Source organism: Sebastes fasciatus, chromosome 6 (genome assembly GCF_043250625.1).
Source record: "Sebastes fasciatus isolate fSebFas1 chromosome 6, fSebFas1.pri, whole genome shotgun sequence".
Classification (NCBI taxonomy): Eukaryota; Metazoa; Chordata; class Actinopteri; order Perciformes; family Sebastidae; genus Sebastes; species Sebastes fasciatus.
Window position 1 is genome coordinate 25,607,320 of NC_133800.1, and position 17,953 is coordinate 25,625,272.

At 40.5% G+C, this 17,953-nt stretch overlaps 1 protein-coding gene across 7 annotated transcripts in view; it reads left to right on the forward strand.

Moving 5' to 3' along the window:
• The window catches only part of slc4a4a (solute carrier family 4 member 4a), a 61,574-nt gene that overhangs the window by 8,504 nt on the left and 35,117 nt on the right, over window positions 1-17,953 (forward strand). For all 7 annotated transcript variants that reach the window (XM_074638796.1, XM_074638798.1, XM_074638802.1 and 4 more), the window contains exons 4-5: window positions 5,787-5,960; window positions 16,680-16,815. In XM_074638796.1, coding sequence (XP_074494897.1) covers window positions 5,787-5,960; window positions 16,680-16,815 — 310 coding nt within the window. The remainder of the gene's footprint in view (window positions 1-5,786; window positions 5,961-16,679; window positions 16,816-17,953) is intronic.

Here is a 17,953-nt window from a genome sequence, read left to right on the forward strand (position 1 = left end):
AGTCCAGCAGATTAAAGGGCCTGGCTTAGAGCCAGTTTTACCATCCAAGAACTTCATGGTTCGTTTTGGTTCTTTGGCGGAAGTACTCAAAATGGTTCCAGGACCTGCGCTGTTGGTCACAGGACAAAATGAGAACAAAAATCAAGATACATTTTTACTTTACTTGAGTATTTCCATTCTCTGCCACTTTATACTTCCACTTTACTACATTTCAGAGGGGAACATTTTACTTTTTACTCCGTTACATTTATTTGACAGCTGTAGTTCCTTTTTAAATAAAAGTATGAAACATAATATGCTTATATGATATGATGCACTACTAATCTACCCACCCAGTAGTACACAACGTATCTAAATTGACTCCACATTGATGAACTACATCATAAAAATGCTCTTACATGTTTTCATTAGTGATAAAAACAGAATAATATAATATTCTATAATAATATAACACTTTGAAAGGAGCCATTCTGCATCATGAGGGCTGCTACATTTTGGTACTTTAAATACATTTTGGTGATAATACTTCTGTACTTTTATTTAAGTAACATTTTGAACCCAGAATTTTTACTTGTAAAAGAGTATTTTTGTATTTCTACTTTTACTTAAGTAAAGGATCTCAGTTCTTCTTCCACCTCTACGCAAGTTGACATCGCAGTGACAATAAAAGCGGTAATGCAGAGTTGATGTGATAGATTGCACTTTTTAAGCAAGCTTGAAAAGTCTGCTAACTCAAGTTTGCACTGTATAGAAATTAATGTAAAACAATGGCTTTATAGAGGGTTGTCAACACAGCGGCATGGTTTGTTAACTTTTATATACTTGATTTGTAGTAAATGGGCTGAAACATGCAAAACCCCTGGTATGATCCTTAAAGTAATTTAGTTGCATACATCATTAAAATCATTATAACAGAGTCAACTTTGGAATTTGCACAGCAGTGTCGCTCATGCTGGAGGTCCACATTTTGTCAGGTGTCACCTCAGCTTGACCCCTGCTTCAATCTCTCTCTAACTTCCTGTGCGTAACCCGCGTCTCAGCTGTGTCTGCTTGTGTCCTCGTCTGCTGGCTAAGTCTCTTTTTTGGAGTCTCCACTGAGCTCAGTGTGCTCCCCGCTGCTCGCTCAGAGCCGACAGACAGCTTGACTCAGAGACTGATAAAACGAACGAAAAGAGACACGGTTGACATTTCTTGCATTGTACAAGATAAAAGTCTGAAAGAGGAGCTCAATTATCTTTATCTGACACTGATTAGTCTGCATTGTCACTCATATATATTTGTTATCTGAACTCTGCGTCACAGACGGTGTTGAAGCTCAAGATAGACGACTCACTTACGCATGCATGTAAACACATCTGGCGTGACCTTAGGTTAAATGTTTGTATTCCTGTGATAGTGCCTGTTATAGCTGAGTCACAAGTAAAGAGGAGGAGTAATAACTTATTCTGACAAAAAAGTTGTCAACACCCCCCCCCCCCTTTTCCTAATCCAGCAGTATATTTTTAAAGCTGTTTGGTATTAGCATGCTGTCAGTGCTGTGTGGCGTGTTGCCATCCTCCCCACTGGTCTGGGCAGGTCCCAGCGTCGCGGTTACTGGGGAAACTGGCGGTGGCGTTGCCTCTCCTCAGAAATCTAGCGAGCTAAACAAACCTCCCAGCAAACACAAGGATTTTATTTCATTCAGTGTGTGCTTACAGGCAGCTCCAAAAGAAGTCCTTCTTCCACACACAAAAAAAGAAGAGGAAGTCGTTGCACAAAGCTGCTCTGGCAGTGTGCAAATCTTCCTTTCCAGTTCCTTGACTCGACTATTTTTTATTCCTTCTCCTCTCTTTCTCTCACCTCCTCTCGTGATGTCGTTCGGCCTGTGCAAACGTCTTCACGCTCTGCTTTATTGCTCATCTATCAGCCCTAATAGCAGCACGGTCTTTATTTCTTTCTGTCTGTCTACGTCTCTGTTCTCTTTTATTGTGGCCGTCCAGCCATCTGCTCCTGGGTGTCGTTGTAATGCCCACTTTCTGTGTGTTAAGTCTAATTGCATCTTTCGTCCACTCTAATGAACCACAGTAACACAAATAATACTGGGCGTTTATGTAAAGCTATTTTTACTCCATAAAGTCAAAGTTTGCATTGTTTAAAAAAGTTTAAAGAAGTTAGTGGCGTTAAAATGAATTTGTGTTAACTCGTTATTATCACATTAACTTTGACAGCCCTAATTTTAACTGTTGAACCTTCAACAGGGAGCCAGTTCAACTCTTTGAAATCGTTTGGGGCTCACCCTCATTAGTTTGTTCTGACCTTTTTGAAGCTTATGTTCATTTAATTGTGCCACCCTACCAGGTTATGCAAGTGTAATCACAGAGGCATTGAACTAATGATGTAGCAAGTGGTTTCCTTAACAAGGAACTTGGATAAGATCTTTGATACATTGCATTCAACAGGAAGTAATGGTGAGGTCCCTTAATTTATGCCTTATTCACAAATCAATACATTCAGATTTGCAAGATATTAAGGCAGGCACAAAATCAGCAGTTTCAGTACAAAAATATCACCATCATGCCTCAAAACAGTCTGCATGGACAACATCTACAACGTGCTGTTTATCATTCCTCAATTTAATCTGCTGTTGTCTTCTGACTGAACGTTCAACAACTTGGAGTTTTGTTTCCTCGAGTAGACGAAGTCTGTTTATCTTTTCTTCTTGTCCCGACGATGCTGTCACGGTTTTAGCCGTGTACGATTGATCCAATGTTTTTATGTTATCCCATAAACATGGGGCCGGTACCATCTTTGTTGAACCAAAAGCCTAGTGGGCAGCAGCTCTGGTGAGGGTGATGCGGGTTTGTCTTCTTCTGGAGAGTTCCTTCGTCTCTGTCTGACTTTTATCCATTCTATGTCATGTGATGGGGGGGAGGGAAGTTTCCAAAACAGACTGATGACTGAAGAAATATTTGTTCATATATATGTATTGTTTTATATCTATATTATATATTTAACTGATTTTAAACATCGTAAACAGTTTTAACTATTTTTAAGCGAATTATATGTTTTTAATTTTTTTTTCTGTAGTTTTGAGAGAAAGTTCAGTCACATCCACAACAATGATAAAAGCGAACTACAAGCTGATATCTGATATCCAGTATTCAACAACAGGCCAATATCTGCTCAGTGTACTGCAGTGGTGGAAAGTAACAATGTATTTTTACTCAAGTACTGTACTTAAGTACAAATTTGAAATATGTGTAATTGAGTATTTTGATTTACTTTATATTTACACTTTATACTTCTACTTCACTACAATTCATGGGAAATATTGTACGTTTTACTCTATTATATTTATTTGATAACTTTAGTTACTTTACAGATTCAGAATAATAATACAAAAATATAATCGACAAATATATTATAATATTATAGCAGTTACACTTTACCCCCAGGGGAAACTTACAAGCTACCCAGCAGTATATAAAGTAATATAAAATATGTATAAATAGATAAATTAAAAAAAATGTTCCCCTCATTTACCAGCTGCAATATTAAAGTGATGTACACATTAATGCATCAATAATCCTACTACAATAATATAATATACCTTATTCTGAAATGGGCCATTCTGCATAATGAGTACTTTTACTGTCAATACTTTAAGTGTATTTTAATGCTATAATTTTGTACTTTTAATTAGGTAAAATATTAATGGAAGACTTTTACTTGGAACAGAGTATTTATACACTGTGGTATTGCTACTTTTAATTAAGTACAAGATCTGAGTACTTCTTCCACCACTGTTGTATTGATTTAACGTCACTCACCTGAAAAAAAACAACAATTTACCAATTTAGCATAGACAGAGAAGCAGAAAGCCTCTGATTTACAGTTTCCCTTCACATTTTAGGTGACACAGTTCTCTTCTCTGATGCTCAACATTAGCTTGTTATACTGAACCATCATCCGTGTCAGTGAATTTAGATGGACCCCTAAAAAAAATAACAAGGCATTGTGGTACGAGTGAATAATGAACGCCGTTGTGCTTCAAGAGAGATCATTGTTTGTTGTGTCGAGAGGGTTCAGCCACTTCCTGGTTGGGTCATGTGCAGTGCTTGGCTCAGCGCTACCCGACGTGCTCCAAAAGGCGACGTTTGACACCGGTCGCATAGAGCCTTTTGTTTCAGGAGGACTTTTGATGTTTAGCCTAAAAGGTTGCTTTTTAGAGCCTTCCTCTGCTTTGGAAAGGAGAAACGTGTGGTACCAGAAATGTCGTCCAGGTTGTAGGGTTCAATTGGTCTTCTGGGAGACCTATGCTGTGTCTCAATTTGGATACTTAGTACACTTCCATGCAGTACACTGTGCACACTATGTGCTTACTTGTGTAGTGTGTAAATTCCGACAGGGTAATGTTGTCTCAAATCACACACTGCCGTTATTCACTTACCGGAAGCTCAGATAAATTACACTACGGTATAGTGGAAAAAAACACATGTACTGTATAACTTAAATTTGTGTAGTTCGGTGGGGCCAAATTTGCATTGCTGAACATCGCTGATTGGTCAGATACAAAGTGCTACACCTTGCATACCTTTGCCCAGTATATGACTAAGTCAGCGAGTTCCAGTGGAGCTTCAGATCTTTGATATTGTTGTAACAGAAAGTGTGTTTGCAGTATGGTTCAATGCTTTGTGTAAACACACTAACACAAACTCAGGTATGTGTGGATTAAATTCCACCTGGAATTCCACACCTACACTAGGAAAAGTAAGTTAGTAAAGAATAAATGGACCTGAACCAGATGCCTTACCTCAGCCAAATGACCAGCGGCTCTGAAAATAGATTTATGGCAAGTTGGCATGAAATCCACGTCCACCTGAATGGCATGCTATTAGCAAACAGTCTGGTCTGCTTGGCATTTTTGACCCTAAATCAACCAACTCCATGTAAAACTGCACGTCCTCTTGGTATTGTGCCAACGTACATAACAGGGATGTAGTCATGCTGCAGTTATAGCATCTTCACTGCTATTTCTTACTTCTTTTTCTGTCCAAATATTTGTTTTGACAGTGCACTGCAACCTATATATAACCCCGCCCTGCTACGCTGTCTTGAGAACGTGAGAATGTTCCCTGTTTAACTGAATTGAGAAGTGTTGAAGATTGGGTTAGGGGTCATTTTGTAATTTACTTATTTTGCAGCAAATTGTGATTTTTCTAACTGTTTCTAATTTTGCGTTTCTTTTTGGAAAATTATTTTTATTCCTTTTTTCCAAAACATAGCATAACAAAACATAACACCGGTGCCATAATACAAAAAAATTATATCTTGCATTTAACATTTAATATGTACATACATATATACACGCATACATGTGCTTCCCACTCCCACACAGAGACAGGTCCAGCCTTCTTCCCACCCCCAGAGGTAAAGTTACAGAAAAAATAACATCAAAATATTTTTTTAAATAATTTAATTAGTTAGTTAGAATTAAAAGTGATAAGTACTACAGTAATATAATTCATGGTAGTAAGATAGAAACCTTGAATAAATAAATAAATAAATAAATAAATTAATTAAATAAATGTAGAGACAAAAAAGAAAAGAAAACAGCACATAGAAAATAACAATTAATAATTAAGTAAATACCCTAGAAAGGTTAGTTACTTTTGTGTTTCTTGAAAGGGATTTTGGTTTAACTTTCAGGAAGTCAGCTGTTCAGGTGCATCACTTGCATCACAGCAATCTGAATTTGTCAGACTGTTTAGTGTCAGAGAGTTCATCTGCTGTTTTGCTTTTTGCAGGTCACCACACCGTTTACATCGGCGTGCATGTGCCCAAGAGCTATCGGCGTCGGAGGCATCACCGTCGGAAACCCGGCCACAAGGACAGAAAGGAGAGGTTGACGGAGAACGCCTCTGACAAGTCGGACGCAGAAAACAACGATGAGGCCAGCAACAGCATCCTCAAACCTCTCAGTAAGTTCTGATGGACTCCATGTCAGCGTCGATTAGGGCTCACGTCTGTCTTTGCTGAAGGCTGCTCTCTTTTCCAGAAAAAAAAGCCCCTGTAACTCCCCGTGACCCCAAAGAAGTTGCTGAGTCCACTTAGTGGCCAGAAATAGCCGTACATGTCTTGCTGAGTGACGAGTGTGTTTCGACAGAGCTGAGTGAATTTTTCATCGGAAGTAATGGCTACTCAGATATAATTGTACTAGTGCTGAGTCTCTTGAGTACAGTGTGTAAGTGCATGCCATCCTGTGCTTTTGTCCTTGGTTGTAGACATAAGTGTATCTGTCTCAGTGTGCGTGCGGATGTGTCGGCATCTATATGTGTTAATGCTCACGTTCTTGGTTGACTGGAGCTTCCTCTGTCCCGTAAAGAGGGTAAAGTGCGATATGCCCTCAGGCACAGCTGCTGCGGATGCTCGGACAAAGAGCTGCGGCCAGTTCGAAGGAAACTTGAGAAAGAAAAGGAGGAGGGAAGGTTACATTGGGTGACTGTGAGTTAGTGTAAGCACAACTCTTACTGATGTCAGCATTTTTTTCTCAGCTGTTGCTAAAGTTAAGGTTTGAATCGGCATTAGACTGAAGTCCTATTTACATTAACAAAAACCTGTAGATGTTCAGTGATTTATAGTGTCAGATCATGTTGATTTTAAAATGGTGTGAATTCAGTACAATTTAAATAAATCTGAAGGGGTCGCAAGATGATGACAATTGAGAAAAATTGATGAGGAAGCATATTTGCTAATTGAGAGTTATGTTTTTTTCTTGATGCTTCTCAAATCTTGGTATTTTCTGGTGAAATTCTGGGGCGTTTTAACTCTAAAAGCTGACCAGATGAAACAATATGAAAAGGGAACATCCCGTGTTGGTTGAACTGCTTACAGTTCATAAACATGGGCTCATAGACATAAAGGGTCACAAGCCAAAAAGGTTGGGAACAACAGATTTATGTCTGTATTTTAGTTAGTATTTTAGGGGTCTTCTGATAGCATTGTCATTTTGTAGAAAAACAAGAGGATGAAGGGTAATTCTCTGCTCAAATGACGTTTCTGTGCTTCTCTGCTTTCTATCAAATCCAATAATGAGGCAGGCCACTGTCATTTCAAGACAATGACGTCATTGTTTTACATGTGCCTGCGTGCACATGAAGTGACAACAGGACCAAAACACACCAGAATGTGTGTGTCTGATGTGTACACATCACTTGATGTGGGGGATTTTCTTCAGGACATAAATACAATCAGAGAACAGATTACAGCCGCCCCATCTGCTTGTTTCTACTAACAGAATGTGATGATGCATTCTTTGTAAAAAATGGTCAGTATTATAGATTTTTGGGGTATTTTCCTGACCACAGTCCGAGGTATTGAGCTTCTTTGGGATGCACCAGTGGCTGAAGACGTGATTATTGATGTTGTGTTGGTGTTTCAGATATGTTGCTAGCGTTTTGGAATGGGAAGCAGAGGAGTAGTGTAACTAGTAGTGTCATTTTTCACTAATGAACCTACGACATTCAGGATTAGTCTTGCCCTGACATACAGTTCCTGTGACCCTTTAAAGCCAAGCAATGCCCACTAATGACCTATCATGATCCATGAGCTTCGAGCAGTTCAATCGGAGTGATGTTCACTTCTCACACTGTTTCAGCTTCATAGTTTTTAAGAGGTCAGACGGTAAAGCTAAAGTTGGAGTAGTAGAGATTCTTCTTCTATTCTTTTTTTGTCATTGGTCTCGCAACCCCATCGATTTATCCCGCTTTGATTTATTCTTGGTGAGACTCAACTCCCAGAGTGGGAACCACTAAAGAAACACTACTGCAATACAGAAATGATATTAAAGAATACAGGTGATGTAGCAGTTTTCAGTGCAGCCTCTTTGCTCATAGAAATATGTTTGTGTTCTGCAGAGGCTGATCTGTCTGAGAGCCGGTAGTTATAGAGTGGTTGTCTGTATTTCCTTTTTCTAACAGATTTGACCCTGTTATGTCCTTTTTTCCCTCTTGAACACCTAACCCTGACACTTAAACAAAATATGTAGTTATTGAGCATTTAGACTGACCTGGTAGGGATGCAGTTGGACTCGCCAAAGCTAATGGATCGTGTCCGGAGGGGCCATGAAGACTGCGTTTAGGTGGAGTAAATATTCAGACTTGTTGTGTGTAAACAGCATTGCAGTAACTCTTTGGCCTTTATGGTTCATTTGCACACACTTTGTTTAACAAGATTAGTCTTTTTTGAAACTGCTGTCTGTATTTGCAGCTAAGATGGATCAAGGCCTGGGCAACGTCGTCGAGGAGTGTTTGAGGGTTGTGTTTTGGTTTTTGTGCTGGTGCATCCTTGATTCCTCACTGAAGTCAGATGAAAACCTGACACCCTACACACCTGGGTTTGTTTACAGCAACATCGGTAATTCTCCATTCATGGAAAATGCGACTATGTTGGCAGGAGAATGTGAGCGTTGACGTTTTGTTAACAGTCAACATTGTGGCGCTGTGCTGGTTCGTGTGGGTGTAACAGCCTAAATGCTGTGGATATTACGTGAGGATCTGTCATGGAATTTAAGTGTGCAGTGAGGCGAAATAACACAAATACAGAGCAGTACAGTTGGTATTATTATTGTATAGGTTAATTTACTGTATTGTATGTAAACAGTCTTTTGTACATTTTATATTCTATTTGATGTGAAGCATTAAAAGTGGAGTCTGCGATTCTGGAGAAAACAAACAAACACCACCCTCCCATCATGCTCCTTCAGAACGTTAGCAAGTGGCAGATTTACCGTCCCTCTCACCAATCGCTAGTTTCAAGTCTTCTTCAATACAGCATAAACATCATGCTGTATTGAAGAAGACTTGAAACTAGCGATTGAGACCTTAAACTCATGTTTACAATGTTTACTGAGGTAATAAATCAAGTGAGAAGTAGGCTCATTTTCTCATAGAGTTCTATACAATCAGATTTCTTTTTGCAACCAGAGGAGTCGCCCCCTGCTGGCTATTAGAAAGAATGCAAGTTTAAGGCACTTCTGCATTGGCTTCACTTTTCAGACCCGGAGGTTGCAAAAGATGATTTCCATTGCAATTTACCCTTATGGTAGGAAGAGTTGGTCATAAGAGAATATTAAGTAGAGCAAAATATTAAAAAACCTGTTGCAAAAGCATTTAGTAAATACATTAACTTTGGACTGAAACTCAGATACAACAGACAAATGGTTAGAGAATGAAGCTGTTGTCATAAAGCTTAAATGAATCTATGACAAGTTTCAGTGCTCCTTATCATAGCAGTCTCTGGACTCTACTGGAGTGATGACCACTGTTATTCCAAAAGATATTCCTTCTCTTGATGTTTTGATAATGGTTTGGACGGCGTTCCAAAATCTCCCACAGGTGCTCTGTTGGTTTGACATCTAGTAACGGTGAATGCCAGAGAAGGCTGCATGACTTATCTTGTTTAGCTTGCAGGCCTAACTGACCTCTCAGGGTCAAAGTAACCATATTTAGCATATAGCTAGCTATCTGTGAAAGCTATTGAGCCAGCTTACTGACCTTCCAACATCATGAATGTCATATCAAAAAATAAAATTGAAATTATTATATCGTGAGTTTTTGCAGTTGTAAAAAAAAAAAGAAATTATTGTTTATTTGTGTTCTTGGCTGTTTGTGACTCTAGAGCAGCTCTGACTTTGAGGAATGTTTGTACAACTAAAACTGGCATCTGTCAGGCATGCAAAAACTGACAGGCATGCAGTTTACCTAATGTCCTACTGTTATTCACTGCCCTCCTACGTGTAACTCTCTCTGGGAATCATGACCGCCCCCATGGGGGAAGGCCCAGCTCTGTTGTCTGCACTGAAATCCTCTTGTTTGGTCAGATGGACGCTGCAGGGGCTGAAAGTACGTCCTCCTGCTTACATGTGTGTCCACTGCAGGACCATTCGTTTTTTCAAAGCTTTTCCCTCTCCTTTTAGTAGGATCAAATGTTCTCTCAAAGTGGATTACACAGATTACTTGGTTGTTATACAAAATGGGTTTAATTTCCCAAAGTCAGACAAGCTGAGACCGCTGTGATGTGTTCAGTTTATTGTAAATACATCTCCGATTTAATGTTCTTGCTTCACTGGAAGGATACCTGCTTCTTTCAGAAATGAAAGTACAAGCCTGAGATTTAATGAAGACTTTCAAAATTGATTAAATAAATGCAAAGGTCGAGGTAGAAGCCTGGCTGTTTTTCTTCTGGTTTTTGAAAAGTTGACATTTGGAGCTACCCAGCTTTCACATGGCAGCAGTGATATGTGTCACATCCCTAAATATTTACTTAGTCCCTTTCAAAGCTTTTACACAATGCTAGATATGCTCCACTTGGTGCCAAATATTTTCCCCTGAGAGTAACGAGGAAGGATCAAACCTGGAGAGACATCCCAGAGTTTTCAGTGAGAAATTAAAGTATATATAATATATATATATAAGGATCATTGGCCTTCCCCTGATGATTCTGGTTGGTGTAAGAAAATTCAAACAATTATTATTATCTTTTTCACATATCAAAAGTGAGGGAAGGTTCTGTAAAAGCTCCTTCTGTGCTTGCACATTGTAAACAGGTCTGGAGTTGTGAGACTAGGCTGTCTACAGAGCAACAGATATTCTTCAGTGTCATAGGAAAAATAAATTGTATCAGTAGAAAAGGTCTGTGGATATTGATTGGATAAACTACTTAAAAGGCCATCATTTTGTTTGACTTTGTGTCTCTCTGGACGTGAGTTATTGTTATGATGACTTGATCTTCTCTGATGGACTCTAGGATCAACAATATCCCCCAACCACAAACATCCACAGCCTTTCTTTATCCCTTTCTTCTTGTGTTCATGTCTTTTTGCTATATTTTCTGCTGCAAACAACCAAGATAGGACACTTTAGGAGTATAGGACAAAGATAATCAATATAATTTCTAGGACTGTCAAATTAACGTGATAATAATACATTAACACAATCGATCTTTCGAAGGTTGTAGCAGGCAAATCCGTTGGCACCAACCACGTCATACTAGCTTGTCGCGAAGGAGACTAAATAACGCTTCAAACGTAAGCTTAATTTTGGCGAGGAAAAACTAGCAAGACCATTCTCAAAGGGGTCCCTTGACCTCTGACCTCAAGATATGTGAAAGAAAATGGATTCTATGGGTACCCACGAGTCTCCCCTTTACAGACATGCCCACTTTATGATAATCACATGCAGTTTTGGGTCATAGTCAAGTCAGCATACTGAGAGGTGTTGTTGCCTGTTGGGCTGCAGTTTGCCATGATATGATTTGAGCATATGCAGTACCTGTGAGGGTTTCTGGACAATATTTGTCATTGTTTTGTGTTGTTCATTGATTTCCAATAATAAATATATACATACATTTGCATAAAGCAAGCATGTTTGCCCACTCCAATGTTGATGAGAGTTATCATAATATCACATAACAGCTTATAGGAGATGTACAACTTACATAATTAAAGTGAGTGTGTCATTTCAATCTTGGGAAATTGGGGAATTCATGCTGTAATCACCACTTGTGGCCACAGTGGCTGCTGTTCAGCAAAAGTTACATAGGCTGCCTTTAATTTTATTCCATACCGTACATTAGATCCAAGTGGTGCCTCTTGCCGTGGTGCAAAGATGCACCATGTTGTTTAAAGTCGTAATATGAGAGGAAAAATAAGTTGGAAGATGAATTAAGACTTTAATGGGGTTACCTTTATGACCAGAGGATTAAATGATTCACCAGAGTCTGGTAATGTTGCTGAGTGTTCCCGGACAAAGCGGTGCATTAAGCCCTTTTGTAGACAAACTTAAACTTGACCCTGCTGTGATGAGTTGCATTGGGCTGTTTGCAGTGAAAGCCCAGAGAACATTTGGCTGTACATTCAGTTTACCTGCAGACAACACAGAGGTCATTTCAGGGGTTGTCCCCCCCAGCTGGTATTTGTTACATTCTCATCAGAACCGGCCCGCCTCAGCTATCACAACAAAATACCAGAGCTAGATGGCCTGAGTATAAATACTGTGCTTTCAATGAATCAGCCTCTGGGTGTTACTCTGCATTCAGCCCGATCCCTGTCCACTGCCTGTGGTGCTAGCTGCCCTGCATACTGAACGTCCGACTCTGTGGCATGGAAAACATGTCCTGTACTCGCTCTCTCTCTGATCCACTCTTTGCTTCGAATGAGTGATGCTGAGTTGCATTATCATTGCATGTACAGTCACAAACAATGAACGCGCTATCAGACCCTATGTAGCGTTATACAGTGCTGAGTTTTTCCAAAAAGGTCAGAGGGGATGGAAGGTATTTGTGTAGGATGCATGTCAAGAGTGGGACTAAACAGGCCTTTAGTGGCAGTCACACTAAGCTTTCTGCCGGGCAGCGGGCATTCTTCCTCCATCCCCTATCCCATGAGCCTCTGCTTCTGGGACAAAGTCCTCTTTGTATGCCCATGGCTCTTGGCTAGAGCACACAGAGCTTTGAAATTGCGTTTGAACGATGGGATTTTCATTTCTATCCCTCCTTTTCGTGCTTGCTCTCACCCCTCTTTGCTTTCAGTCTGCACTGAGCCTAACCCCCTAACCCTTCTCACCCACCCTCCCACCTTTCTCTCTTAGCACCACCAACATTGTGCTTGTTACCAGCTTGAGTTTTTTGCTGGATAGCAAGGATAGGCAGCATTAGCTTCTCATGAAGAATTAGAAAATCTCTCTTGGATTAACTCTTGACCGTTTTAGATGCCTACAATGTATTAGGAGAAGCATCAGAGAAGTCATTTTTATTTTCTGCTTTTTAGTAGGGCTGTCAATCGATTATAATATTTAATTGCATGTTTGTCCATAGTTAATTGCAGCTTAATCGCAAATTAATAAAAAAAAAATCAAAATGTACCTTAAAGGGAGATTTCCCAAGTATTTAATACTGTTATGGACAAATATGCTTGCTTTATGCAAATGTATGTATATGTGTATTATTGGAAATCAACTAACAACACAAAACAATGACAGATATTGTCCAGAAACCCTCACAGGTACTGCATTTAGCATAAACAAATATGCTCAAATCATAACATGGCAAACTCAAGACCAAGAGGCAACCTCAGCTGTCAGAGTGGGCGTGTCTGTAAAGGGGAGACTCGTGGGTACCCATAGAACCCATTTTCATTCACATATCTTGAGGTCAGAGGTCAAGGGATCCTTTTGAAAATGGCCATGTCAGTTTTTCCTCACCAAAATGTTGCTTAAGTTTGGAGCGTTATTTAGCTTCCTTCCCGGCATGTTGGTATGACATAGTTGGTACCAAGAGATTCTTTAGGTTTTGTAGTTCCATATTATGCCAGCATCTTCACTCTAGCTTTAAAACTGAGCCCAATACAACCTAAAAATCGCAAGTTGCGGTAATACGTTAAAGAAATTAGTGGTGTGATAACGCGATATTATCATGTTAACTTTGACAGCCCTGCTTTTTATTCTCTTATTTATCTTTTTGCTAAGATAATGTGTTTCCTTCAGCAGGATGTCTTTACCTTGATTTCATGGGAAAGAAAGAAAGAAAATGTAGTTTGTATGGATTGTTTTATTACAATTGCATTGTTAAGATAAAATATTTCACTCTGCTCTTTATGAAAACACCCTGCTGCCCTGCTTTTACTGTATTTCTTTACTACTTCTTTTTATTTAACTGTATGCACATTTAAGGAATACATCAGCGTGCGAGTCTCCATCCCTGAGGCTTTGACACTCTCCTTGCACCGACTGCTTGCTATTGTTTGCATGCAATTTTGGCCATATAGGTATTTAAAGCTTGTTTTAACTGTTTACTGTAATCAACGTAAATTGCTGTGGCTACGAGTGTCAGCTAAATGTGTGAAACGCACATGTAAATTATTCCTCCCAAGGTGTTATTAAACAAGTTGCAGTGACTTAAGCTAGTTGCAGCTTGTGGAAATGTGTGTGTGTGTGTATGTGTGTGTGCCAGCAGACAGTTTATCCTCCACCTAGTAATCTTACAGCTGCTTGTCTGGCTCGTACCTGCTGCTGCAGTTATTGTGCTGCAGAGGACACAATAGGGGGAAACTGCAGGCCTTCACCTCATTTACTGTTTAACTACTTACTGCTGACTGACTGAATGAATGAATGACTCAATGTGGTGGGGGATGTAATGTTAAGTGTGGTGTGAATGTAAATGTCTAAATTTCACCTGCAAAGGAAAGACTCAACACTGGATTATTAACGACGGGGTCCGTGTTTCAAGACGGGTCGGGTGGGTTGCCAACATTGCCGTAAACCTAAAGACAATCCGCTCTGGTTGACAATCGCACTGTTAACAAGGGGGCCTGACCCTCCCCACAGGGGAGCGGCGAGGTCTGGGCGAGTGCCAGAGCTGCGAGCCATCTTCACCCTGGGCCTTTCCAAGCCAACCTAGAGACAGTCACGGCGCACGGCAATGGAAGAAATGTGCTCGGCGAGGGCCGGCCAGCGCCAACGGAGAGGATCCTCCCACACTAAGCGGGCGTCTCTCTGACCCGCTGAGTTGAATCCCCCGGGCAGACTGCGCAGACCTCACTCGTTGAGAAGAGCTAAATATTTTCAGTTCATTATGAAAGCGTGGCAGGACAAATTAGACCACAATCGAGGTAATTAATGGGAAACACTGTTATATTCAATATCTATAGTCAACTCTCTGGTGCCACAGTATTAGCAAGCTGTTATGTAATCAGATCAGCCAGCTTTGTTATGATCACTCCCGTACACACACGCACTCACGCACTCACGCACGCACACACGCACACACACACGCACACATACACACACATTTGTGCTTCTGTACTTGTGAGGACCCCCAGTGACAAAATGCATTCCTTAACCCTGACCTCAACCACCACAACTACATGCCGATACCCTTAACCCAAAGCTAATTCTAACTCTAACCCTAAAACCAAGTCTTAACCTGTTGAAGACATGGAGACCAAAACGTCCACTCTTTCTAAAAAGTCCTACAACTCAAAGTGGTCCTCACAAAGATAGGATGTACAAGTGCAGTAAAAACAGCACATTGGGCATTTTCCACATAGAGCAATACAATGTACTCTAGCAGGTTTAGCCAATAACAGAACATTTAAAGCAATTGAATTTAACTTTACTGTAGAGTTAGTACATTTTAGATACATTTTGAGCGTTATTTAGCATTTTTTCCCGACAAGCTAACATGACATGGTTGGTACCATCAATTCCTTAGGTTTTCTAATTTCATATGATACCAGCTGCTTCACTCTAGCTCTAAGACTGAGTCCGCTACAACCTCTGAGAGAATAGGGGCCAGACCTGCCGGCGGACTGTCGGATTGTTAAATGCTAAAAATGATGTTAATAGTAGAGGTAAAAGATCGATGCTTGACGTCCGTGTATTGACAAGCACAATATCGCAATACTATGCTGTATTGATTTTTCCCTCACCCCTATAAATCACTAGATTTAGTCACTAAGGACTTACGAAGGACTTGTCATAGACTGTCAAACTCAATGATGGATTTATGAATAACTGGTGCAACTCCAATCCAGGTCATTTAAATGGAGACAAACCTTCATTAATGTTATTTGTTGCACTTTTTTTCCAGCTGATAAGTCAAGATATCAGCTGTAATTTTGTTGTCAAAGGAATCTTAATTCAATTCTAAATTAAATTGAGGTACGTGGACAATGTTGAAGGCGCATTAAACTATTTTTAAGTAAGCAGAGTCGAGCAGAGATGCCATCGTTTTATGTATGTGAGCTGTTCCGTAAACAAGCTGTAGCTCTAATGATGCCCCATGCACTGGTCTTGTGTGGCTGTTTGCTGATGACAATAATCTTTGTGTACAGTTGTCTACATGCTTTCATGAAAGGGGGTAGTTGTGATTGTTTGTGGACTCTCCATTCAAAGTTCAAATATTGTCTCCACTTGTTGGAACAAGCTATGATGGTGTCGACCATTTACAGCATGTTTGAATAGCAGTGAAAAGTGTAATTCATATATCAATCCTGCTGAAACTCTGTTTGTGTTGCTCTCTAAATATTCAAATGAGAAGCCAAGCCTGTGCGAAAGAATAGGCCAGTTTTTGAACCATTTCCTAATTGTTAATGAGGGGCTCCAGGGCAGCTTGCCAAGGCTGGAGGGCCAATGGCGAAGGCCTGTTTGAACAGTGAAGGGGGGCAGAGAGGGAGAAGGGGCTTGCTGTGGGGACACTGTCACTGAGAGGACCCCAAAACCCCATCAGCCCCCTCCTACCTGGTCCACAAAGTGTTGGAGCGGGCAGCTGAGAGCGGCTGTCACTTCCCCCCGAGACTTTAATGAGGGTCTAGCTGCTGCTTTGGGACTCTGGTGAGCTTGTGTAGCTCGCCGACTGCCATCTGAGGAGCAAATCCTGGGTCAGCTGATTTGGAGAGTAAAGGGGGGGTCACTAGTTTTTAAAGATGTCCAACAACAATAATAACCAAGAGGAGAAGGTGGAAAAGGAAGAGGATACGGAAGAGAAAGAAGAAGAGGAGGTCATGGTGAAAATCCCACCACCTCCACCTCCTCCCGAGGTCAACGGGAAGGGTCCAGCTGAGGAGGGGAAGCCGGTGCCCAAACCTTTGCCCAACGGGCACCAATGCCAGCCTATGAACCGCAGTATTTTTCCTCTCTCCGCAGTCTCGCCGGCAGCCGAGAGGATCCGATTCATCCTTGGCGAGGAGGATGACGGCCCGGCGCCCCCTCAACTCTTCACTGAGTTGGATGAGCTGCTGTCGGTGGATGGACAGGAGATGGAGTGGAAGGAGACGGCCAGGTAAGGACCTAAGTCTCTCAAAAGTTCCTGTATGTGCACCTACAGTTGTAATGATGTTCAGAAACCTTCTCCATTGACTTTCACTCAATCATTTGAAACATGCAACACAGTTGATTGTGAAAAGAAAAATCTACACAGCCAAATAACTGCACAAACTTCAGCTTGTTGTCAGTCCAAAATCAGTTCATCTAACATCAGAGGCATTGCTGTGTGCATTGAATTGAAAAAGCGAGCACACAGTGTTTCACAGGTTGCTCCTGTGTGGCCCACCAGTGGGATGGGATGGGATAGAGATGGGCTGATTGTTTATGCATCATTAGCGTTGGATGAGTGAAGCTCTCTCAGGGGGAAACTGGATCCCTGGGCTGCTGTTTGAGGCTCCAAATGAGTTGATCTGTTATCGTAACCTCTGACCAATTGTACTGCAGATAGAAGTTAGATTTTAGTTCACTGTTGGTTGAGTGATTTGTCGGAGGAACTCTGCTGAAGAACTCTGCTGTCAAAATATTTTAGTATACTTTAAACTTTTATTCCGGAAAGCTTTTTAAGGCCAAGTTCCGATGATAAATTTATCCAGCTTCTGATGCACGCAGGAAATTGATACTAGATTGGTGGAGAATGAGCACAGATGGGCTTTAACTGAGTCATTTAGTCAAAATTAAAAAGGTGATTCTATAGCTTGACAGTTGTGCAGAAACCCGCCCATTGGGAGGCATTACTAGACCTTAGTTTAACCTGGATTTGACCAAATACATGTCAGTCAAAATGCAAATGAAATAAGAACTTGGGAATTACGTTTCTGATTATGTCATGTCAAACATTTGAAAAAACCCCACCAAATCATCAAAAACAACACCTTGTACCTTACAAGGTAGACTTTTCTGTCAATTTCTCAATATACAATATTCTTCAGTGCTACGATTTACACAATAAGAACAAATACAATCTAAAAGAAAAAACATAAAACCAGTACAAAAACAGTTTCTCAATCAAATAAGGTAGAAGTGATGGTGAAAAAGGTCCACAACAAAATACATTGAGAATTATCTCAAGTCAAGAGTTTCAACTGAAGTGCCACAATAAATTTATACAAATCATACAATACAAGAGGATCAGTCGGGTTAAAAGAGGACTACAG